This window comes from Lissotriton vulgaris, chromosome 7, assembly GCF_964263255.1.
Source record: "Lissotriton vulgaris chromosome 7, aLisVul1.2, whole genome shotgun sequence".
Classification (NCBI taxonomy): domain Eukaryota; kingdom Metazoa; phylum Chordata; class Amphibia; order Caudata; family Salamandridae; genus Lissotriton; species Lissotriton vulgaris.
Window position 1 is genome coordinate 684642033 of NC_141695.1, and position 26858 is coordinate 684668890.

Below are 26858 nucleotides of genomic sequence, written 5' to 3' on the forward strand. Positions count from 1 at the left end.
TCAACTAGGCATAGAGAACATAGATCGGCTATCCGTACAAGGAAACTTTCAGCTCCCCAGGTGCAACATTCCCTAGACCGTGACCATACACTGGATGACATTAAATGGATACTCTTGGAGAAAATACAAGCATGGCCAGACATCAACACTGCAGAAATTCGCAAACCTTGAAACATTTTTTGGATTTTCTCTCTCAAAACTTATACACAAGATCTCAACTGTAAAATTCCCTGGAACCAAGCTATACATTTTAATCAGTGATGTTCATGACCCCAGTGCACATTAGACCTGCTACTTCTTCTTTTGTCTAAAAGTCCAAAGCAGTCTCTAGTTATAATTGCACTTAATCTTTGGTCCTTATTGTCCATTATGTACCATTATCAGGAGTCATGTGACTCTCTCCCATTTTAGCTGCTATCTTTATGACCGTTTTTTGTATTAAGGATCTCCACATCTACATTAAGTTTTAGACAACCTTCGTAAACCTAAGCAGTTCTGTTCATACCGCTGACCAGTGCCTGCACAGGACATTCTCATTTTAGGCATTTGGTCGGTTTATTACTTTAAAATTGCTAATTTCTATATTCAATTTTCCTTATAATCTGTTGTATTCACTTTTATTTTCTGTGTTTAAAGGTCTCCGAGTATAAGAGGAGTAATTATTTAGTATACACTGCCGGTATTGTAAACTTCTCCACCTTAGGTATGCTGAAGTTCCCTCCGTGCCTTTTATCTTGTATCTCTATATGCTTAATTTCTGTAAGTCTTTTTACAATATCACTATTATTCAGAAGTCACTTCTATCTAATTGATGTTGCCTGCGATGTGATTCCCTTTACATCATGGGCTGCTGATCTTTTTTTCATTCCAAATTGGTGGCACTTTAATACAGCTACTTTAGGACTTGGTGCCTCGCACCACAAGATGCTTTTGTGCCCGCACTACATGCCGTTCTATACGAGCACGTCAGGGATCACAACCCTTCAGCATTATTACTTCCACGCTGACCTTTTATCGGCCCGCTAGTGATCACTCGATCAGGCCTTTGGGGTAACCGTCTTATCCACAGTCGATCTCTCTGCAGATCATGAAACAACGTCCCATCGCGCGTGCGCCTTATACATGGTAAGGGTCAACCAAGTCCATTCTATGGTTTTAGTATTCTCATTATTCTCAGGAGTGTCTGACGATCATTGTTTCTGTTGCATATATAGGTCCTCTGTCAAGGCCCATCCCACTTATGTTGATACCTTTATGCAATAAATGTATGGATTTGTCATACCTCAGTAAGATAGTACTTTACATTGTAAAAATCTCTGTGAAAAACTTCTCTTTATCACCACATTTCATTATTTTAAGTATAATAAAGATTCTTTCTCCTTTGACTCCTCTGTGTTCTCATCAGGCTCCCTATATACACCCTTAAGATGGACATTTAATGCAACACACCGTTCCAATTACCCTAGATTTTACAACGGTCAACAGGAGATACAAATAACTCTTGGCAAGTCCCACTGAACATACTAATCGCACCATTAGATAGGCATCAATTTATGGTATTTTATGATCTTTTTTTCTCTCACTAGGTTGCATGTGGAACATATTGTTCGAGGCATATGAGTTGTAGATCATTTACTTGTGCTATATCGCCATCTGTTGTTGGGCTCTGATGTTTGCACTTTGTTTTTGTCTTCGAAGAAGTCTTTGTAGTCATGACATAGGTGACTCCTCCTTAGGGTGACAGTGAGCATGGGCATCGACTCCATCTTCAGATTTTTTTCCGCCATCGGGTTCGGATGTGATTTGCTGCGCTCCGGGTCGGTGTCGTTCTCTAACACCCTTTGACGCGCAGTCCTTCTCCACTCAACGGTATTGTCTCAATCGCGTTCCCTTTCGACGCGTATCTTAGAAAAAATATAAAATCCTCTGCCTTCGATGCGAGCCATTGGGCCTATTCGCGCCGACTACGCCAGCAGTCAATGGAAAGGACTCCTTTAAAAAAATACCCCTGGTGTGGTGCTAAGTTCTCACACACGGACTTACACAAGGTGTGTAATCTCTGCCTCTCTCTGGAGCACGAGGACAAGAACTACGAGGCCTGCTCATATTTCAGGTCGAAAAAAACCATCCGTGACCATCGGGCTCGACATCACGAAATGTCCAGCGGAAGCAGCTTGGTTCCGGACATCTTCGGAGCAGATCCCAATGTCCGTTCAGGACAGGAAGCTGAAGAAAGAGCAGTCTCTGTCTCCGAAGCCGACTACTCCAACATAGAAGATGAGACAGTCACCCCGGTTTAACGACCTGTGAGTACCAAGATCCCTCTCCCAACCAACCCCAAACAAACGGCTCCGGTAACACCTTCCCCCTCAGACTCCGGTCGACACCGGCAATACATTTTAGATGCCCCGCCCTCTGGCCCGGCTATGAAACCGAAAGAAAAGCCTTCCGGCTTGGGCTCGAGCCAACCCCATGCTGGTGCCGAGAAGTCCCCTCCGGCACCGAAGCCCAAAAGTAAACATATGCCACACCCTTCTTCGTCAGCAGCGGAAACACCTTTGATGCCGAAGCCTACAGCGTCGAAACAAACAAAGGACAAACCTTCAGAGCTGAAACAAATTAAATCAAAAATTTCGGAGCCGAAAAATGTCTCGGAGCCAGAAACTCCTACACCCAAACCTCAAGAGTCCAAGACACCACAGAAAGCTTCTGACGCAAAGCCTAAAGAACATTTTGACCCTAAGCCTTCGCTACCGAAAAAGGACATTGTACCCAAACAACAGTCTGTGCCAGAATTTTCGGATCCAAAGCAGAAAACTCTATACATTGACCCTCAAACAGGTCATGTTACCACCAAACCTCCTAAAAAGAGAAAACGGGACCATTCAGAAGACTCTAAAATACCCATTAAACAGAAGGAAATAGGCACTAATACTTCTCCACCTTCCTCTCCTCCTCCACCTGATTCAAATGTAATTTCTCCAGCACTCTCCCCTCAACTTATTTTTTCACCTCAACCACAAGATGATGATGATGATGATGATGATGATGATGATGATAACGGTGGGCATGGGACCGCAGTTAAAGATAGGGATGATGACACACATACAATCCCACACGATACAGATCCTTGGAATGATTATACTACAGATCCAGATCCACACAATGACCCTGACCTCTATCCCTCTAGGCCAGAGGTCTTCAAACTTTTGGATGCCGAGACCTCCTGTCTACATTTTGAGGCATAAGGACCCCTCCTGACATAAATTTCTAAACCTGTAGGCAGGGCTACTGGAATTATGAGGCAGATGAGGATCAAATTACGCGACAGTCTTGACTAGATTATGTGGGAAGAAAATGTAAATTATGTTATGTGATGCTGTGTATTTTGGAATAGCATTGCTTCATTATTTTGACACGCAGTAACACTGAGAAAAGATTTCACGCAATCAGTACCAGTTTATAACCAAAATAAAGCAATTAACATAAAGATTTCTAGTCAACCTTTGTGAAGGGCCTTCCACTCCGCTGGAATAGGTGCTGCCACATTATAAGCTCACCTGGCCCTGGCCAGGAGAAGCAGGGGTCCCATAAAACCCTGTGCAGAGTTAAGCAGTTTACCCATGCAGCTTTCCTCTCACCCCCTCCTTTCCATCCTTCTCTCATCTCCCAACCCCGGACCCTCTCTCACTTTACAGGCCATTTTCTTTCACCCCTTTTTACAACTTCTGATCTCCCCATTCAACCTCTCACTTCACCGTCGATCACTTCTTGCCATTCTGTCTTTTCACTGCTCTCATCTCTAACAGTCTTTCGCATTTCTTTCATAGCCTCTCTGGCCCCGTCACCTCCCGTGCCCCTCAGCACTTTTCATTCACCTTGTCCCTCCATTCAAATTTTTGTCTATTTGTATCTTACACCTCTCCAGTCTCCCCATTCACCTTTCACATCTCCCCTTTGTTGTAACAGAAGCCCTCACCTTTGGCTCACACTCACTTCTTGCATGTCCACACTTCTCTTCGGCACTTCACATTTCTCCTCATCCCTGACCTCTTCGAGTTCTCTCACTCCCTTACTGTACGCACAGTTATGGAACTTTCACCCTCCTTTGCTTCGCTCCACCAAGCATCTATTATCTATGCTCTGAAGGTTACCCCATTTGGGTGGTTCTCCTTCTCTTTCTGTGTGTTTTTCATTTTAGGCAGCAGATGGCTAGTAGCCCTAGGACATCTTTTGGTAACAGAAGCGCACTACAAATGTAAATAATAATAACAGGCAGAAGCAGGGGAGCCACTAGACCAGAACTTTGGAGGGGGAGCTAACACTCCCAGTCAGGGATGGCCCTAGCACTGGTCGCACATGGTGCAACAGTCTTTTTTGGTGCCCCACCCCCGTTTCCTCCTTCTCCATGAATTCCCTCACTACCACACACCAACAATGCACCTCATCTCTTTAGAACCTTTCTGACAAACATTACATTTTTTTTATAGTGCTACTCCTAGTTTACTCACACTCATTTCTGTGATCTGCATGGTACATATTCTTTGTAGCAGGCAAATTAACCCTCTGCACTGTGTGGGTGATGAGTGCCCACGGGAGGTCATGTTGAGCGATGCAACAGTGTGAGAGTAGGGTAAGAGGACTGACTGCAGGGTGAGTGAGGTGGGCGTTTGAATTTGGGTGCGGATGTAAGCTCAGAATGGGACAAATGAATGTATGATTAGTGTTTGGGTGAGTTGCAGATTGAGTAGTGAGGGGGGCAGGTGAGAGAAGTGTCGCATGAGTGCAGGGTGAGTGTTGTGCTCGTGTGACTGCAGGGTGAGGTATAGGGTGAACAGCGCAAGTGCATTGTGAGTGCAGAGTGATCACTGTGAGTGCAGGGTGAGCGGGTGAATGGTGTGAGGGCATGGTGATCAGTGTGAGTGCATTGTGATTGCTAAGTTAAACTATTGCTATTATGGCATTAATCGAGGGTGGAGGAAATAATGTGCTGATCCTGCAACAAACTTCCATTCCTATGGTTAGGGTTGCCAGCTCATTATTTTGACAGCTCAGTCGTTACAAAAAGAAGCAGTCACCTAAAGCTGTATTTGCAGCACTTATCTGTGCATACTTTAAACAGCAAATATAAATAGACAGCACTTTTAATTGTGTTCTAGGGCTGCCTCAATGATCCATGACTGATAATTAAAGAGAACAAAGACAGAAAAGTCACATAACAAATGAATGAATGAATGAATACATATTTTTTTATTTATAAGTCTATTTAGTGTCAAGAGGAGGTCTTTGCAGGCTCTTTAAACAACACACGGCAGGCATTTTTCTTTTGGCAACCCTACTTTACATTCCTTTTCATGAAAAGCATTCTCACACTACAGCAGTAAATGTAAAATACAATTAGAAGGAATAGGCAGAGTGGGGGGCCAGGGGGTACTGGAAGCAGAAAAAAAACTAAGCCTCTGTAACCAGTTTACAAAGGCATGTAAATATGCAAATGGTCTTTAAAGACCTGTGAAAAACTCGGGCGTGCCGGAGATCAGACTCCAGACACTGGCCAGCTGAGCCACCAGCAGCTCGAGTTGCACTGCATCAGCCCGAGCTGAGACACACAACGGAGGAAGTGCGGGGCTGAAGCCCTTGGGCCTGGGCAGAAGTGTGACTGGGAATCTGCGGCCCCCTTTGTATCACTCCACGGCCCCCCTGAGGGTTGCGCCACACAGTTTGAAGACCCCTGCTCCAAGCCATCACACCAGATAACATTGGGTTTGCGCAACTAATTAATAGGGCTGCACAATGCCATTGGGTGCAATTGCACTCTGATCCCTCAGAAGAAGACTTCTTATAAGAGACATTTGCACCCTCACATAAGTCTACACACACCCTGCCAATGCTAAAAGGCATGCTGAAACATGCACCAGAAGTGTTTAAAGACCCAGTCAGAGCCAGGATCCTCAACACCAGGGTAGACAAAAAATATATGGCAGCTCCCAATGACCCAATCTAAATCAGAGGTCAGGTCCCTTTAGATTCTTTTGTGGTGTCTAATGCACACAAGATAGTTAATTCACAGAGCACAGGCGACACCCCTCCTCCTGATAAGAAATCTAAACTTATAGATACATCTGGGAAACGTATTGTGTCACAAGCGCAAGTCATTGGTGGATTGCCAATGCCAAAGTTTTGTTGGCCAGATATGACAGAGTTCACTGTGATGAGCTTGAAAAGATTATGCAACATCTTCCTAACCAATATAAGAACAAAGTTAACGACCTTATACAGGAGGGCAAGTTAATAACCAACACAACTTTCAAATGTGCCATTGGTGCGGCTGATACCACATCTTGTGCTATTAATACCAGCATTTTACTACGCAGACACGCCTGGCTCCGAATCTCCGGATTCAAGCAGGAGGTGCAATCCACAATTCTTAATCAACCTTTTGAACAAGAGCATCTTTTTGGACCCACAGTCTATACATCTTTAAAAAAGATGAAAAAAGATACAGAGACTGCCAAGTCAATGGGATCCTTGCAATTATCTTCCTCTAGAGCTTCATTTCGTTGCTCCTTTTACAGGGCTTGTTCCAAAACTACTGGCGCAGAGCATCCCTCTTCATCATACAAAAGTCCCAATCAAACTACCTCCTCCAGAGGATATTTTCGACGACGATACAGGGGTAACAATGGTAAGGGAAGAGGTCGCAGTAACAACACCCGCAACTCCCCTACCACCAAGCAGTGACTTCCCGTCACCCGATCATTCCACTCCTGTCGGGGGACGTCTCTCACAGTTTCTACCTGTCTGGAATTCCATCACAACAGACAAGTGGGTAAGGCAAATTATCCGGTATGGTTATTGCCTGGAACTCACCTCTACTCCCCCAAATATCCCTCCCAGACAACGTCCAATGTCCTCGGAACATCTGAGTCTTCTCAAACAAGAGGTTCTCTCGCTATTACAAAAGCATGCAATAGAACCAGTCCCCGTGCCTCATGAAGGCACAGGGGTTTACTCCCTCTATTTTCTAATTCCAAAAAAGGATGGCTCTCTCAGGCCAGTACTAGACCTCAGACCATTAAACCTCTACATTCAGTCAGACCACTTCCACATGGTCACTCTCCAACAGGTGCTTCCACTGCTTTAACAAGTCTACTTTCTCTACACTCTAGATTTAAAGGACGCCTAGTTTCATATTCCCATTCACCCCGTTCGCAGCAAATATCTCAGGTTTATGGTGGACGGCCAACACTACCAGTTCAAAGTGCTCCCATTAGGGGTGACTATAGCACCCAGAGTCTTCACCTAGTGCATCGCAGTAGTAGCGACTCACGAAGACAACATATTCACGTGTTCCCTTATCTGGAGGACTGGCTCATAAAAGCCAAGTCACACAGCAGCTGTGTGCCACACAAGCAATCCAGCTGCTTCACGACTTGGGATTCACTGTGAACCTCACCAAATGCCACCTCCAACCGTCAACCACACAACAATATCTAAGAACTACAATAAACACTTCAAAAGCTCTAGCATACCCCAACCCGCTCAGGATAACCAGTATGCAAGCTCTAATATCAAAACTTTAGCCTCAAAGCTCATTACCAGCTCGAGTGTTCATGCAGCTAATTGGGATGATGGCCTCTTGCTTTTGCATTGTCCCTTATGCAAGACTCCAAATGCGTCCCTTACAGGAGTGTTTGGCACATCCGTGAAACCAGGCTCAGGGTCAGCTGACAGATCTGGTGTTGGTGGACAGCCGCACACATTGCTCTCTGCAGTAGTGGAACACACAAAACCTTTCCAAAGGGCGGCCGTTCCTCAACCCGGTCCCACAGATAGTGCTAACAGACGAGTCGCTCACCGGCTGGGGAGCTCATCTTCAAAACCATACCATTCAGGGCATGTGGACCCCTCAGTAAAAACAATCCCACATAAATAATCTGGAATTGTTGTCAATTTTCCTAGTGTTAAAAACCTTTCAACTCCATCTGTTAGGCAAAGCTGTCCTGGTCTGTACAGACAATATGACAGCAATGTACTACATACAGAAACAGGGGGAGACGCACTCTGCAGCTTTCACACCTAGCTCAAAGCATATGGAGATGGGCTATTCCACAAAACATGTATCTCCTTGTGGAACACCTCCCAGGAATACACAATCAAATTGCATATGTGCTCAGTCATCAAAGACAGCAGATCCACGAATGGGAACTTCATCCTCAAGTTCTTCTTCCATTCTTTCACATATGGGGCCACACAGAAATAGATTTGTTTGCCACACACCAAAACACAAAATTCCCAAGCTTCGCGTTCAGGTATCCACACCCATTGTCCAAAGCCAATGCGTTATGGATGAACTGGTTAGACAAATTTGCTTACGCTTTTCCGCCTCTCCCGCTCATCCCGTTAGTGGTTCGGAAACTAAAACCGCATTCCCTCACAATTATCCCAGCTCCAACATGGTCATGACAACCATGGTTCACAGCCCTCTTGGAACTATCAGTAGTTCTGCATCAAAAGCTATGCCTCTCACCAAAGCTTTTTACTCAGAACCATGGAGAGTTAAGGCATCCAGATCCCAGTCAACTCAACCTTGCGATCTGGCACCTGAAGTCTTAGAGTTTGGCTACCTCAATCTCCCGCCATACTGCATGAACATCATTAAAGAAGCTAGACGTCCTACCACCAGAGCATGCTACTTAGAAAAGTGGAAACGATTTGATATTTACTGCAAAAATAACAAAATCAATCCACTAGATGCTTCTATTCAGACATTATCTGTTATCCCTTGCATCTACAGTCCCTATCTGCTCAAGCAGATAGGGACTAGCACACGAAGGCAAGCGGTGCTCGCCTGCGTGAATCCTGCAAATACCAAACTGAACTGCAGATACGTTAAATTCCTGGCAATAATAGAGCAAACACTGCCCAAAAATCGACGATCATCAATACAACCAACAAGCTAACGGCCATTAGGTTGCCAAGGGTGCATGTTGCCCTGGCCCCGGGAAAAGACTGCTAAATATTCACTTTGGATCTTCTATCTTCTACTGCATGGATGAACTGGTTAGACAAATTTGCTTACGCTTTTCCGCCTCTCCCGCTCATCCCGTTAGTGGTTCGGAAACTAAAACCGCATTCCCTCACAATTATCCCAGCTCCAACATGGTCATGACAACCATGGTTCACAGCCCTCTTGGAACTATCAGTAGTTCTGCATCAAAAGCTATGCCTCTCACCAAAGCTTTTTACTCAGAACCATGGAGAGTTAAGGCATCCAGATCCCAGTCAACTCAACCTTGCGATCTGGCACCTGAAGTCTTAGAGTTTGGCTACCTCAATCTCCCGCCATACTGCATGAACATCATTAAAGAAGCTAGACGTCCTACCACCAGAGCATGCTACTTAGAAAAGTGGAAACGATTTGATATTTACTGCAAAAATAACAAAATCAATCCACTAGATGCTTCTATTCAGACATTATCTGTTATCCCTTGCATCTACAGTCCCTATCTGCTCAAGCAGATAGGGACTAGCACACGAAGGCAAGCGGTGCTCGCCTGCGTGAATCCTGCAAATACCAAACTGAACTGCAGATACGTTAAATTCCTGGCAATAATAGAGCAAAGACTGCCCAAAAATCGACGATCATCAATACAACCAACAAGCTAACGGCCATTAGGTTGCCAAGGGTGCATGTTGCCCTGGCCCCGGGAAAAGACTGCTAAATATTCACTTTGGATCTTCTATCTTCTTCTGCATGTTTAAAAAAAAAAAATGTTGACTATAAACGATCAAACTTTTCTATTATATTTTTTAATTTTTCAATGTAAAATGTTTGCACTGGTTTTAATTAACTATGCATAATAAACTTACCTTACCTTGCATCTACAACAATGTAACCTAACATATACATCTATACGACCACACCTCACAGCAATAGCAACTTTTCTTCAAAACAGTTGTCTTTGTTTCGGGTACCCGCTATCATAGCATTAATGGAGGGATGTAAAAGAATAATTTCACCCAGAGTTCCAGCCTTTCCAGTGTGTAATCTAAATGTTGTCCTTACCAAACTCATGGGTCCCCCATTTGAACCCCTGCACAAATGTGAATTACAGTTCCTCACTTGGAAAGTAGCCTTCCTAGTCTCTATCACATCTCTTAGAAGAGTTAGTGAACGCCAGGCATTGACCATACAAGAACTATTTTTGCAAATACATCATAACAAAGTAGTGCTTAGATCAATCCCAAAATGTTTACCTAAAGTCGTTTCTGCCTTCCACCTTAACCAGTCTGGTGAACTCCAAGTTTTTTTCCCTCTACCAGAACGGGCTCTTCACACGCTAGACGTTAAACAAAAGATACTCTACTATATTGAAAGAACAAAATCGTTTAGAAAAACTAAACAACTCTTTGTGGCTTTCTCCCCACCGCATAAGGGCAATCCCATTTCAAAAGCGGGGATTGCACGGTGGATTGTTAAATGCATCCAAATATGCTATCTTAAAGCCAAACGCACATTTACCATTCCCCCTAGAGCTCATTCCGTACTCAAACTAGGGGCTTCTATGGCATTCTTAGGGAACATTCCCCTAGATGACATCTGCAAAGCATCAACTTGGTCTACATTACACATATTCACAAAACACTATTGTGTAGATGTGCAAGCAAAACATTTAGTGGGGACCACGCTGTATTAACCCCTTCCATGCTCATAATGAACCCCAGCCGTCATGCACTACGGTGCTCGTGTGCTGATGACGGCTGGGGTTCGTCACGGCCCGCCCCTGTTCGTGCTGTTTACAGCACAGCAGGGGAATCGCGGCCGCATCGAAGGGGTTAAGAACACTTTTTCAAACCACTGCAACGGACACAGGTAGCCACCGCTGAGGAGATAACTGCTGTATAGTCTATGCACAAGTATATGATCTACAGCTCATATGCCTCGAACGGAAAATGCTTCTTACCTGTATGCATCTGTTCTTGGCATGTAGAACTGTAGATTCATATATGCCCACCCGCCTACCTGGAAACCTCTATCTATTGCAGTACTATCTTACTTAGATACATTACACGTGGACATCTCTTTTCTATTTCTTGCTAACTCCATCATCACCCTTTATGGCGAAAAACGATCTGAAGATGGAGTCGAGGCCCATGCACACTTTCTCCCTAAGGAGGAGTCACCTATCTTGTGACTACAAAAACTTATTCGAAGACAAAAACAAAGTGCAAACATCCGAGCCCAACACCAGATGACGATCTATGCACAAGTATATGAATCTACAGCTGTACATGCCAAGAACAGATGCATACTGGTAAGTAACATTTTCCTTACCATCTACCTATGCAGGTTATAGTCTGCATCTCAAACACCTTTTCTGGATACAAGTTCAAATTTTATTGGATATTGGCATTTCTGACACTAACCCCACAGGGAATTAAGGATGTTCACCATCTTTCAATTCTAGCATGGACACTTGCAAAACAAAAACACTAATGCGTGTATATAAATGAATTTCAACACTCAGAGATAACCTACACATTAATAAATTCACAGGTATTTTTGTTACTCTTCAAATATCCGGTCCCTATCTATGGAAACGGATACATAGTATAATCTATATGAATATGTAAGACTAATGCCTCTTTAGAACGCAAATTGTTTTTTTAACCCCCTTATTTTAGAGTTCATAATTCAATATACTTGAGGGTACATATCAACACTAAGGGTACATATACTTTTGTTCTTTACAGACATTACTTTGATTAATCCTGTGGCTTCTTGATGAAGGCAACATGCCGAAACGCACGTAGAAAACATCATAACCTTTTTTCGAATTTTGTATTTTGGCCACAATAATGTAAACTATCTGTTATCATCAATATATTGACATTCCTTTTGCTTTATTTTGTACTAAGAATGATTACATATTGTGTATTTTCATTAAATATTGAAAATTAGAAGGATGAGGAATGGATGCAGGAGCATGAGTATGTCTGTTGAGCGCAATGTATGTAATTTATATAATGTATATTATTATTATTAGTGATTGAGCTTCAAGATACAGCAATACTGTTTTTCATTGTTGAATAGATGTTCTAATTCTTGCTATCAATAGATATTGTTGCTGTCGTTTTTTGTGCCCTCCTTTAGATTTTAAAACCTACTTGCCTTAGTTACATTTTGAAAATTATTTCATTAATTCATTCCATGCTAATAGTAAAGGTATGTTTAGCATTGTATCATCATGGACGGCAATATGTGAAAAACAAAGATGTTGTGCCTTTCCGGGGTCATGGGGCATAGGTCACATATAACCACGCTTCCCACACAGGCACCTTCTCATTGACAACTCCGTTACAAGCACACAGACAGTACCACTTAGCTTTCTAATCCCTCAGGAAGGTACTTCGGCACCCCACGTAGGAATAAGAAGGGAATTGTAAATGTTACAATACAATTCAAAAGAGCAGAAGTCATGTAGGCATAACATGACTGGTAGTTTTTCATGACTGTGCTTGATTTTCCTTTGCTTCCTTGTAGCATCCCACTCTGACATTTTTCTCGTAAACCCTGGCTTGCTCTATTGAAACATTAGACACTTTTTGTTTTACTTGGTGTGCTCTTGTATCTTGGTATGCTCATTCTCCTTTTACTCTACTCTTTTTTCACAGAAAGCGTAAGTGCAACATTTATCCTATAATTACCCAATCAAGAACGATTTTGAACACCTTATTGTCATGTAGGTGTGCAAAACGTTTAATGTGTGAGGTTAATGTTCACTTCCCGATGGCTTATTTTTACCTTAGAAATTTCTCCTAATTTGAACAATTTTCCACAATCCTAATTAAAGGTCAGCGATGGGAACATGGACGTGGTATTCTGAATGTCTTCAATATAAATTATATGTTGCAGATATTATAATTCCAAGTTGCAATGTGTGGTGAAGGCAGTGCATTTTTAAATACTAGTCTTATGCTTCAGTACTGTTTATCCAAATGACATTTATAAAATCATCGGGTTTGTTTCACACTCTGTTAAGGATTATGTTAAAAGAATATTTGTTTCCATTAACTGATGAATTATCATGGTCTTCGAATACATTCACCCAGTGCATTTAAGACATTATATTCTTCATCAGGTGAAATACATCTTACATTCATGAACAAAATCCGAAACCAAATATAACTTGAAGTAAAAATATTATAATGGTATTTCGAATGAAAGGGATGCAACTGTAGAGCTCCGAAGCTCACTAAAGATTTTTTGGACCAAGCAGAACATATGGAGTGGATTTGAAACATTACCAAAAGATCTCACTACTTGATTTCCTCAGCGATCACATCTTTATATGTTCCCCAGAGTTCATACAAACACCGAAGAGCCACTGTTTTGACCCATAATGTCAGGTTGTAGTTCAATTAATGATCCAGTTGGGAGATACATTAACACATTTTTACATTCTCGTATCCGAAAACTCCATCTTGCTTCAAGGATACCACAGATGTGTTTTAATAAACTGAAGAATCTTTTGCTACCATTAAACAGAGACTTCTTTTTATGTGCCATCTGTGTCAACTCTTTAGATGCATCCATCCTGCACAATATGAGACTGGTAGCTGCTACTCCAGACAAAAGAGATCTAGGACAACAGAGTATTTCTTCTTAAACTTCTTCACTTCTCATTGTAGTTATTTTAAATGTTAAGATAGATTCTTCTTACAACTCAGTGGTACCTTTATGGGTTTTTCGGATGCCCCAAGTAATGCCAATGCCTTCATGGACTTCTAGACATGATCCACATGTTTACAAAATATCCTGAATGGACTGATGGATTAGTCATTCTGTATGATTTGTTGAACTTCGACTCGAAGCCCCTCGGAGAGGACTTCACTTTTCACAGCTACTCACAGGGTTGTCTATTTTTCTTTTCAGGGTGTGGGGTCTTTGGGGGCGTGATGGTCTTTTCTGGGGAGCGGCAGCTGGGAGGGTTCTTCATGGAGGGCTGGGCCACAAAGTGGGTTTGGGCTTGTTCTTAAAATTACTAGTTCAAGTTTGGTATGTTGAAGATTCATTTATTACATGGCATGGAGCAGTAGAAAAACAAGAACTGAGTATTCAAACACAAGAATGACTTAATTTCTTTCAGTTACAATATCAACAAAAAACAAATTATATACCTTGATGCATTTGTTTGTCTTATAAACTGTAGCTTTGTGCCCAATGTAAATAGTAAAAGCACAGAAAAAAGCAATATTAATTTTTTTTCCCGGGAGTTTTATAAAGCGCGAACTAGACCAGAGACATCGGGTATCAGAGCGCTTTGTATAGCACCAGTTTAGTTACAGAAGGACATGTTCCTTTTTGTTAGGCACATGGAGATTACGTGATTTGCCCAGAATCACAGGATGTTTAGCGTTGTTGCCGAGACTCGGACCCGGTTCCCCAGCTTCAAGGTCGACCGCTCTAGCCGTAAGTCTACATCCTCTCATGACACCAGTTTCCCCCCACAGGGAGTCTCAAACAACATTTACCATACTTTCAAATAATGCATTTGAAAAGTATCATCTTGGAACCAGAAGAAGCTTTTTAAAGCTGTGCAAAAGAATCTGAGATTTAAAAATAAGGGAAACAGGGACAGAATTCTTAGCCAATCCATTGATCGGGTACATCAAATTTCCAGGGAACAACTCCTGGAGAAATAGATAACATTTCCACAAACCAGAATGACATTTGTCTCCACCTTTTCCACAAGTAGCCAGAGTATCAAATGCATCATTAAGAACAGGTGTGAGATTTTACAAGTTTATACTGATTTTTGTACTATATTTAAGAATCCACCTTTGTTTGCTAACAAATGATCAAAAAGTCTTAAGGGATTGATAACAAACAGTAATCCAGTAATTGCGCCAGAAAAACCTGGCGCAATTGCATACACTGCAATAACATAATTAAAGGGTCAGCTATTCTTCATCCATACAAATGGACCTCCATAACATTGAGATTTTACAGTGATTGTAATACACAAAACTACATTTAATCTTTGAATTTTCTCTGTCGTCTTTTATACATTGGAAAGACTGAAAGAAAAATCTAAATCAATCCACATAAAACAGAACACAAGAGTAAAATTTGTCACCAGTCTACAAAATCAGCAGTGGCTATACATTTCAATACTACTAAACACAAAATCTTACAGCTCAGATTTCAGATCCTGGAACAATTGGAAAGCAAACCAGAAATGAACATTAGGAAAGGATTACTGCAAAGAGAATTATACTATATGCGTAAATGTAAATGTAAATGTAGGTGTACTTATATAGCGCAACCTGTCACCCAAAGGGCATCCTGGCGCTTGCTTAGGGAACCCGTCCTGGTATTCCCCTGTGAGAGGCCCCGGCAGGGTATCCACAAGGTGAAAGCCAGGCATCCCGCCGCGAGGGGCCGTTGTGGAGATTAAGCAAGCTATTGCCCAGAGTCGCAGAGCGTGAACCCGTGAGTCGAGAAGGCACCGGAGCGAGAATTATCGAGACCGTGGAATTTTAGCCCAAGACCCGCCGAGGCGGGGAATTGAACCCTGGTCCAGGGCCGATCTCAGCTTCCGGGTCTGCCACCTCTAACCCCTGAGCCACACTTCTCCACTATATCTGAAGATTAGATAAAGAACAACTAAAAAGACTCAACAATCACATTGAAATTGCCTGCCTTTTGAGCGATTAAAAGTGGTTTGTTTTCATAATAATTTATAACAAGTTATTTATAGACAACAAAATGTTGCTATATTTTTTGAATAGTGTCGTTAAATGGTAAACGCGTCTGGCACTATGTGCGCATATCCACACCTTTAACTACACAGTTAACCAAGCCTTAAGGAAAAACGACATTGTAATTTTTGTAGTAGTAAATTGAATATAATTATTTATTTACAAGAAACATTTTTCATTTAATTAGACTTCATATAGGACACTCTGTTCACAAGAAGCATTTTAAATGTGTTTTATTTCTTTAGGTTCCACACATTATTTATGGGTGCGCAAGTTGTTGGGTTTCCCATCAGGAGCTATAGCTTTAAGTAAACTTTATAAAGTTTCTTGATCACCTCTTACTCGATAGAGAGACACCTTGCCACTTGTAGTTAGGAATTGTTTTTTTGTTTTGAGAATGATTCGCACCCTTAAAAATGGCTGCCATGGATTACATGCAAGCACCATCAGTTTCTCTGTTATTTCTGTGTAAGACACCTTTCGTTCGATTTCTTTTGGTTGTTGGATGCTACGTCTGCTCTAGAGAGACGATCAGCTACCTAGACTGAGGATACGTTTTACACACAAAAAGATTAAACTAAACTGAATAATATTTTGACCCCACACTGACTCATGCTTACTTCTCTTTTTCCACATTATACCTGCATGTTTTTTTCATTCCTTACTTTCTGGTTTATTGGTTTAATGCACTTGGATACCCTGACATAAAAGGTGTGGTATAATATTTTTTTCATTGTTCAATTTTCGTGGATTAGTTTATTGCACTGGAATGCCAGTGTATAATATAGTGCTTAAACCACTGCAATTATTAGTCTAATATCTCCCATGAGCATAGGTACCACAAGGCTAGTATCACACATAAACGTTATGCACTTACTGATTCTCTTTTTACATCGGTTTGTTTTTCATCTCCGATTCAGTTATGAAGATGACTTGGTGCATACATTCGAAATGGTATTATACGTTTTTTACTCGAATTATGTTTGGTCCCAGATTTTGTTCATGAATGCAATCTGTATTGCCCCTGATGAACATAATTCCTTAACAGAGTGTGAAACAAACACAATGATTTAATACATTTCACTTGGATAATCGATACTGAAGCATAAGACTGTATTTTAAATTGCCTTGACCAGACAGTGCGACTTTGGACTATTTTGTCTGTGACATATATCTTACATTGAGTATAGCTCTAAGGTCCAAGGACAGAGGCCTGGTTTTCAAAAACATAACTTCTTGATGAAAGGGTTACCCATCTGGACTGCCAAAAAATATACCTATTGTATTATTAATGTAGTAACAATTGCAGAATTATAGTTTTGTGGTTATTCACAAACCATTTCTTCCACACCCATTGAACAACAATTAAGTAACTCATGCTTACAATGGTGTGTGGATGTGTGTGTGTGGGAGTGTGTAGGTGTACAAATGACTTAAGCAACCCCAGGAAGCGTAGTGAAAAAGATTTTATCATTAAACATAATTTCCTTGTAGGGAAAAAATAAAAATTATGTATGCAAATGCACACTTGTGCAGTACTTAAAACTTGGCTGTTCACTTGGCCAGGATGCCTTTGAGATAATCTAGCGCTCTTGAAATGCATTTAATAATGATGATAATAATACTTCGATAGCCAGTTCTCAAAAGCAAGTTCAGGGGAGTATAGCACTCCTGGAAACCTAGTGTATAAGAGTAGAGATTTTTGTTAGGCCCAAAAATGCCGAAATCTATTCAAATCCTATACTTTTATTTAGAGTTGTTGATTTCTACATTTCTTTGTGAATCAAGCCATTAGTGGCTGCTTTGGAGAATAGAGGATGGTCTGCCAAACCTCTGGGCTGGAGAGGCATCGATATCTGCAATTGTGGCAGGGATTTTTTGCAGAAAGTTTACCCATCTCTTTCAGTGAAATTACGACAAACATGCAACAGTGTCATGCCAGTTTGGTCAGTGTTATTTTGTTTTTTAGCGAAAATTCTCTTGCGCAGAGTTTTCTCTCTGTGCTTCGGGAACATTTTTCCTGTTTGCTACCTTTATGCTTTGCTAGGAAGTTGCAGCTATAACAAACCCGCTTCAGAAGGTTTGTCCTTAAAAGAAAGGGCCTTCTGATTTTGAAACACCAGTAGTGCTTTGATGGATCAGTGGCTGGCTAAGGATATCTGACAGCAGAACATCTCTAAATGAGGCAAAGGAAGATAATGTTTGACGGGCAAAAGATCATCCAGTTTATGGCAGATATTCCACTTCTTCTCAGTCTTAAGTAAGACCATTATTGACTCAATTTTTTTTCTCTTATTTTTCTCTACATTTTCACACTTTTGCATTATTTTATTCAACTTTGCATTCATTTTTGGGCGTGGTCTACCCGAGCTGCGAAATGGCCGCTTGCTAAGCATGCTCCACCGGCCGAGTCATAATCCGTCCTCAATCCTACCAACTGGAAAGTCATCGCTGCACCCAAATAGCCTCTGTGCAACGTCTGAGGCGGAGACATTCATGCACTATAGCCCATGGCTGCAACTTGCTCGACTTTGCAGCGTCTGGAGGAGGAGACCTGCCCACTGCGCTGCAGACCCTGAACCTGGAAGGAGGAGCGGGTAAATGAATGAATTGGCATTTGTGGAGCGCATGGCTACCAGAAGGCCTCCCAGCGCTTAGGAACAGAACCTACACAAATGACCAGCTGTAGGCGACCGGTAACAAGAATGTGGTGGTGTTCCCTGTCGACGTTCGTGCGGGTGTCAAACTGCGATACCGTTGTGCTGGATTTGTGGTCAGGCAGCATCGGCTGGCGGAACCACTGCCCTGATCGGACCGCTGCTGAGCCCCTGGGAGACGAGCAAGCTGAGCCTCCATTTTGAAACCAGGTGATGCCTGGTCTACGAGTGTGGGGGACGCAGCAACGGCTCAGGGCCGGACGGGACTATCATGGTAAGGGGCTGCCCCTTCTGTTGATGCCTCCCCCTGGTGAGCGGTTGGGCTAGTGGTGAGATGCCACCTGAGCGTGGGGCTGGATGTCCTTACTTCTCAACTAGATGCAGTAAAAAAACAAGTAGATACGCATGAGACGCTAGAGAATCGGAGCTCCAAAAACCATGAGTTTCAAGTGGAAACCAGAGAGCAATTGCTTCAGACGGGCAAGGTTCTCAGTCTGATTGGGGCAAAGAACGATGATTTAGTGGCCAGGTCTTGGCGCAACAACCTCTGTATAACTGGCATTGTGGAGACGAACGCTATTGTCAAAATGGAGGCCTACGTAGAGAACTGCTACGTGATCTATTTGGCCCTGGTCTGTCTGCGGTATTTGCAGTTGAGAGAGCACACCACACGCGAGGCCCTAGACTGCCAATTGGAGCAAAACCCAGGCCAATCCTAGCTCGGCTGTTAGAGAGAGAAAGTCCATCAAATACAAGGGTAACTCCATTTCCTTTTACCCATATTTTACACCAGCGTTGCAAGCATCCCGCAGGGAGTTCCTACCCGTGAAGCGTTTTCTATTGCAGGCTAAGATCCCCTACGCCCTACTTTACCCTGCAAAACTTAAGATAACACACTAAGACTCGGTCCATATGTGGGAAGAAGAATGCAAACAGATCACCTGCTGGTCGTACCTCTGAAACTGGATTAAGCGATAATGGTTGACTATATTTTTTTCTCTATCTTAATTGCTACATCAGACTAGAAATTTTGTAAGCCATACTTTGAAATCTGTTGCGTCATGGTGGGGGTCACTCATAACCGATGCTGTAACAGTATACTATACTTTGGTTGCTGCTGTGTTGTGTAAACAGGTCCTACCATTCACTCCAATCAGTGGCTCTCCATTATAAGCTCGACCTCCCCGCCCTTTGGCAGGGTAGTTTGCCGGAGACACCACGCATCCCAGGGAGAGCTCCCAAAGGTCGCTTCTAATTTGTATTGGGTGTTAAATGTTGTTTTTGTTTCTTGTGAGGGTAGGTAAAGCACAACCTGTTTGGAGTGGGAGGGGGGTTGGTGTGGGTGGGTAAATTTTATTTTTACAGATTACAGATTGCAAAGAACTGTGGGGACACATGACGCAGTCTATAAGCAATGGGCAACCCCTTGTTGGGACACAACCTTAAGCGAGGGTTGCTTGATCTCCTTGCAGCCAACAATAGATAAGTCATGAAGACATTAAACCTATTAACATGGAACATCCGAGGGTTAAACAACCACAGGAAGGCCGGACTTGTACACACATCTGCTCAGACACCACATTGATGTTTGTTTTTTGCAGGAGACCCGCCTGAATTTCACTCCATCCACCAGGTTCCAGTATAAACGATGGGGACACATATAGTTAGCTATCTATTCAGATTATGCACGGGGAGTGGCCATACTCGTGAGGCAGGGCCTCGACTGGAAATTATGCGACTCACACATTGATCCCGAAGGGAGATATGTGATACTGCTAGGGTCTCTCAGAGGCACTTTGATCACACTACCAACTATTTATGGTCCAAATACCGACACGCCAGAGTTTGTTCGGACTGTATGGAAAAAATCTAATCTACAGGTTGCGATGCTGTTATCTGGGGGGGGGGGGAGACTTTAATGCTGTGCTTGACGATGAACTTGACAGGAGGGGTCAAGACTGTTCCCTACACGCTAATTCCTGCACCACGCTTAATACTATTCTATCTGATGGCAACTTAACTGATATCTGGAGAAGCTTCAACCACAACACAATGGAAAGTACATGTGTATCAGATCACCACAGAGCCTGGTCAAGGTTAGATTTTTTGTTGCGGTCTAGAGATGATGTGACGTGTACGCGGGAGGTTGTCACCTTCCCAGGTCACTGTTGGACCTTGCCTCTTACAGCTATCTATGCCCAATACACCCAACAGAATGTTCAACTCGAGGCTCCCCCAAACGCTTTACTTGACAAGGCTTTACTTTACAAGGCTTTCAAAGAGGAGATTAGAAGGGACATTGATGAATATTTTAATTTTAATACTGGCAGGGTCACGACACAGGCGTCACTCTGGGAAGCGTTTAAAGTGGTCATCAGGGGCATATGTATTGCACGACAGGTGGAGGTTCTGAAAGCAATTGGGAATTCACTCACCTCTCTTGAGATGGGCATCGGGGACCTTGAGACACAATATTACAACACAGACGACCCAGGGCTGCTTGCCCAACTAAAAGAAAGGCTGCTGCCGTTCGAAGAAGAGGTACAACGGGAGGTTTATGGGCAAAGGCCTGGTAAAACTCTTGCGAACATGCTCCGTACATTGCGCAAAGCTGCATATGTTACATAGATCAATGGTGACCACCAGACTTTGATTAGCGATTCACCAAAAATCCTAGATAGATTTACACAATTCTATACCACTCTATATACAACCACACACCAAGTTGCTCCAGATGGCCTTTAGACCTTCTTGCAGTCTCTCAAACTGCTGTGGCTCGGAAGGGGACACAGGGAATATACGGATGATCCATTCACGGTAGAAGACGTCGCCCAAGGTATCCGGGTTCTCCCCTTCGATAAAGTACCTGGCTCCGATGGCCTATCCACAGCGTTTTATAAAACGTACGCCGAGGAGCTCTCCCCACGCCTCATTGCAGTATTCGAGGAGGCGCAATCCACTGGGATCCTCCCGCCCTCAATGGGTGAAGCTATTAATATCATGGTGCTCAAGCCTGGGAAATCCAGTGTCGAAGTAGACTCGTACAGACCACTTTCTCTTATAAATGTGGATGTCAAGATATTTGCAAAAGTACTTGCAAATAGACTACAACCATTACTTCCCTTAATTGCGCGCCCAGACCAGTCAGGGTTTATCCCTGACAGATCTATGGCGCATAATCTCCACACCTTTTTCACTGTCCTACACTACCTACACCCCAACATGAAAGCAATTACCGTTTTTTTAGATGCCGCAAAAGTGTTTGCTTCGCTGGGGTTTCAGCCCTCTCTTTTTGGGCCTCATATGTCTACTATACACAGAGCCTTCCACTAGGATTTGTTTGAATGACATTCTCTCGAGCCCATTCCGCATTACCCCAGAACGAGACAGAGCTGTCCTCTTTCCCCCTCATCCTTGCTATTGCAATAGAGCCATTAGCAGCGCGGATCAGACAACACAACGCTGCAAGAGGTCTGGGTTTCAGTACAAGGGGACTACTAATCTCGCTATATGCTGATGATATCACTTTATATATAAATGACCCTGCGTTAACACCACCCTCATACTCCATGAAGTCATACAATTTGGCAGATTATCTGGCATTTCCGTAATCTGGGCAAAATCCACTATCTTTCTGCTCACAGACGCCAAAACACCGTTCCCTGTTGAGTACCCATTACAGTGAGCTAAGGGTCCGGTAAATATTTGGGTATATGGCTTAGTCTGAATGTGCAAGAGATATGGGCCATGAACTTCGGGTGAGCCATCTCATGGCTGGAAGACAAGGTAAATGCCTGGGCTAAGTTACCTCTCTCCCTGGTGGGAGGGTCACTGTGGTGAAGATGGTGGTGCTACCCAAATTCTTATATGTATTTGTTAATATTCCAATCCCACTCACTCAAGTTTTCCTTCGCAAAATCTGGTCATTTTTAATAACCATGGTAATAAACACGGGTCTCATGGGAACTCCTAACACTAAGCAGGATGGGCTGGGTGCCCCAGACTTCCAGTTGTATGCCTTCTGTGCACAGGCATAATTCCTGCACTTCTGGGTGCATCCCATCCTGTTTCACCCACACGCTGTGGTGGGGATGGATGTGGTGGCGCCGGTTCCCCTCCAGGTTGTGCTATATCAAGCAAACAGATGACCCCTGGACTGTATAGACACGGTTGAGACCCTGCGATGGGCATGGGAAAAACGTTGAGATAGAGCCTAACTGTCAGTCCTGTACGCCCCATCTATCCCTCTGGCACATAACCCCATGATCCCGCAACGACAGAAGACACCAGCAGAACCATAGCTAGAGATATAGGACTACATACCTTTGCTGATCTGTATCCGGAAGATAAATTCAGTAGTCTGACGGAAACCACAGCTGGGAGGGCTGGGACATTCTCGGGGCTTCTGCTTTATTACAGAATAAGGGGTACTTGCAAGCAAATAAACACAACCTTCCCCGCTCCCACGCCCTCTTTGATGGCACTCGAAAACATATTTTAGACGTCCTCCCCCTGCAAGCTCATAACACGACTGTACAGTTCTATGCAGAACACCGCCCCCGTAATCACGCCGAAGGCACTCCAAGGTTGGAACTCAGAACTGCAAATCCCATTAACGGAGAGCCAGTGGATGCTCTGCTGTGGTCAGCTCACTGTACTTTTATCCAATTATAAACTACGTCTAATCCATTTTAAATTCATTCATCGGGTCTACAGAACTCCTATCCAGTTGCATAAAATGGTGATCAAGTCAGATGACAGATGCTGGAGGTGTGGATTTGGCCCAGCCATATTCATACACATGGCGGGGTATTGTCCCCAGCTGGCAGTATTCTGGACCATAATTGGCACAACAGTAGTCCCTGAGCCACACAATGGTTTGCTGGGCTATGTGTAAGACATGCCGGCTGAGTGTCGAAAATTGCATGCCATGCTCTTGCTTTTTGCCAAACGTAGAGTAGCCATGCGCTGGGGCAGGAGGGGGATTCCCAAGTTGGAAGCCAGGTTGCAAGATGTCACCTTCAGTCACACACAATTAACAACTTTCTGGGAATTAGTGCCAACTTCATCTAGGCCAAAAGACATATGGGATCCGTTTCTGGCATGGGCCCAATCGTTGAGTGCTGCAGGGGAGGATCCTATTGATCAGACTGGGTCCCGGGTAGCCTGACTCTATGCCTCTGAGTCAATGGCTACTCGAGGTAGAAGTCAGTAAAGTGGAACATAAGAAAGTCCATGTCATTCACCACACCGTATTCTATACAGCTTGCAGATCGTTATCGTGGTACATGATGTATTGTTCTGGTCAAGATGATAGCTGGGTTTTTGTTCATATTACTTTGCAATACTGCGTATTATACGTCTATCACCGGCATTGTTGCTATACTTAATTGTCTAAATCACTGCCTTTGTCTTATGTTTGTTGTATTGAAAATGTCAATAAACAAAGCTACAAAAACATAAAAACTTTGCATTTATATATTTAACATTTGTTTTTATACATGCTTTTGTTTTTTCTTCTTTTTCTGATGTTTCTTTACCTTCCTTTCTTTTCCCCTCCTGTCTTTGATGTTTTCATTTAATTAAAGTACCTAATGTGAAGTAGTGCAATTTTACACCTTTAGAAGTGCATTTCTAGGCCATGTTTTACCCATAAAGTGCTTGTTTTAAAAAGTATTTGGGACGTTATCAAAAGCTTGAATCTCCAGGTTGGGTCATGGTATATGCACCTTCCACATACCCAGTATTATGCTGCAGAAAAGACTATATATGTAGGCTGTCCTGTTTTCAATGTTTATTTCTTGAGTATGTCAGTGGTGTTTTCTCAGTGTTTTTCAAGCCTTTTATAATCATTGCTTATCAGTGTTTATTCAGCTGCCTAAAGACCCAAAACACATAAAGGTATTGTGGCTTCTACAATGCAATTTATATCAGTTATTTATTTATTTATTTATTTATTTATAAAGTGGTATAAAGCACTGATACCTAAATTACCAGGATTCTGGCATGGATGGGGCAAGCCCAAGTTGATAAGAGAGACCAATCGTATTAGAATCCTCACTCACATAATGTGACCTGCTTCTTCATAAGCAACCTCGCCTCACCCAGGTATGACAATACCACAAGGGCGGACTCAACCTCTTAGTAAACCTGATGGAGGGAGTTCTGAAATAAGATAATTTCTGTGCTTTCCCGGGAGAATCCAGATAAAGTTAAAAGTGCCAAGAGGGTTTTTACCTTTATTAGTGGTGAACTCTGGTGCATCTAAAACCAACTACGCGATGGAATGAGATCACAATCTACAAGCCTTTGCTATGGATGTCTTTCCTATTACACCATCCACACTTCAATCTTTGACTATTCAAGAAGTAAAATTCCATATCAAGAGATTTATCCTCTGTAAGAACATCCGCACACAGGCCGTGCATGTTGGGTTTCCAAATTCGCAATGTATGCCACATCAAACGTGGGCATAGTGGTCTGTATGGAGTTGTATTAATAAAGAGGACCAACCAGAGGGAACTCCATGCTTTGCACTACTTACCATACGTTTGCCCTTGGTACCAAGTCAGAGGCCACATAAAGATGGCCTATACTTAAAACGATTATCTTCCTCTTCACTAAAAGATCGTGGAAGACCTGGTTTATTGTATTGTATTGTAATTGCATTTATATAGCGCTTACTACCCCTGACGAGGCGTCAAATCGCTTTTTCGGCAAGTAGCACGCTACTCCGCCCATAATAATGCTAACCCTTGGCCAAACGCCTCCTGGAAATAGGAAAGAATGATTTTCGTCCATCTACAGGTTCAACTTGTCTAACTCTTGTTTGCAAAATAGCTTTAATAAATTGTTAATTAAACCTTTTGGGTGATAAGTCCCTAGATGAGTGCAAGAATGCTTTTTATAGATGGGAATAACCGCAACGCCCCACCAAGTATTGGGTCTCCTATTACTATAGCATTTGATAATTTTTTTAAAATATTAGTTTCATTCATCTGTGTGTTCGCTTAGCCTAAAACACCTCCATGCTTCATCTATCGTTTTACCACCATTCTTTAGAATTTCGGTCAAATACAGGCCTGAAGAATGTTATTGTACGTTATGTTTCAGCTTTCAATGAAATTTGGGATTTCTTCACCTGTGTTGGTGTGTTTTTTTCCTTTAAGCTGTAGTTGTACTCTACCTGAATGTCATTCTTTTTTCTACGTGCTTACTTCTTTAGTTCGTGACAGATCTAGCCCAAGGAGAATAGGTTTTTTCAGGCCACGTTCATGGTTGTGAGACTATTTTAAACATGAAAGAACATTCCAGCAACTTGTTTGATTTAAATGAAAAGAACACGGTACTTATTCCTGTACCCCACTCTTTATTCTTCAATGATAAAAGGGAATTAGCAACAGGCTTCTGTGTTTTTTCAAGAGCACGTGAAACCTTCATATAGTTTCCGAGAATTCTTGCTGGGGGTGGTTTTTCTCTTATCAGCAATTGAGTCTATTTCCGAGTAGGCAGTGCTGTTATTTATAGCATTGCATTTTATATAATGTTAGCTATTTGTGCATCTGCAGCTAGCCATCATTTGTTCGCAGTCACGATTGACTCAGAAAGCTACTGATGACAATGATCTACACAGCCAAAAGATCCTTTCCTTATTGGATCATTTTATATTGTTTGCAAAATAGAATTTTCAAACTTGCCATATAACTGCTGATCGAGATTAATGACATTTACTCACAGTGGTCTCTTTGATAGTAAGGCAAACATAATTTAAGGTATATACGAAGTGGTTTGTCTTCTTTCTATTTCTTCTTTAAAGATCCACTTATACCAGATTAAAAAACAAAGTTTGACAAGAATCGAAGCTGCCCCATCGAATATTGCAGTTCTCCATTCCCTGTTGTCGTTTCTGTTATGTTGACTGATTTACTGGTGGTATCAGGTGCACTAACGGACTTCAGCACAATGTTAAACAAACCAAACAAAGGATGCTTATTTTTCTTTTTCAGAGACAGAGGCATATACGAGACGAGCACAAATCTTTCTATGCAATCAACACAGTTTATGTATATGGACAAGAAAAATATTTATTGGTAAGTTGTCGGTTTTTCATATTGGTCCCTGGTGTAGAATAAACATAACTGGCTAGCAGGTTTAGAAACTCAATTTCATTATTGTTACTTTTTTTAAACGTACTTTATTCGTTTTCCACAACATAAACATATACAGCCTTTGTTGAAAAGCAATAAATTAACGATTACTTTGTGTGCATCATTAGCAAACTGAGTGTGGATGAAAAAACAGTTGCTGCGACAGGAAGGGCATGAAGTTCATTATTTTTACACTATGAGGATTTTCAGTCCTTTTGGATGCTGTGTTTCTGCCTTATGAACAACACAGTGTTTGGCTGGGTCTTGATGCCAATGCAAAGAACAG

At 42.4% G+C, this 26858-nt stretch overlaps 1 protein-coding gene across 3 annotated transcripts in view; it reads left to right on the forward strand.

The window, feature by feature from the left end:
* Positions 1-26858, forward strand: part of RHOT1 (ras homolog family member T1) — a 671689-nt gene that overhangs the window by 377556 nt on the left and 267275 nt on the right. For all 3 annotated transcript variants that reach the window (XM_086930896.1, XM_086930894.1, XM_086930895.1), the window contains exon 16: positions 26432-26515. In XM_086930896.1, the coding sequence (XP_086787022.1) occupies positions 26432-26515 (84 nt within the window). The remainder of the gene's footprint in view (positions 1-26431; positions 26516-26858) is intronic.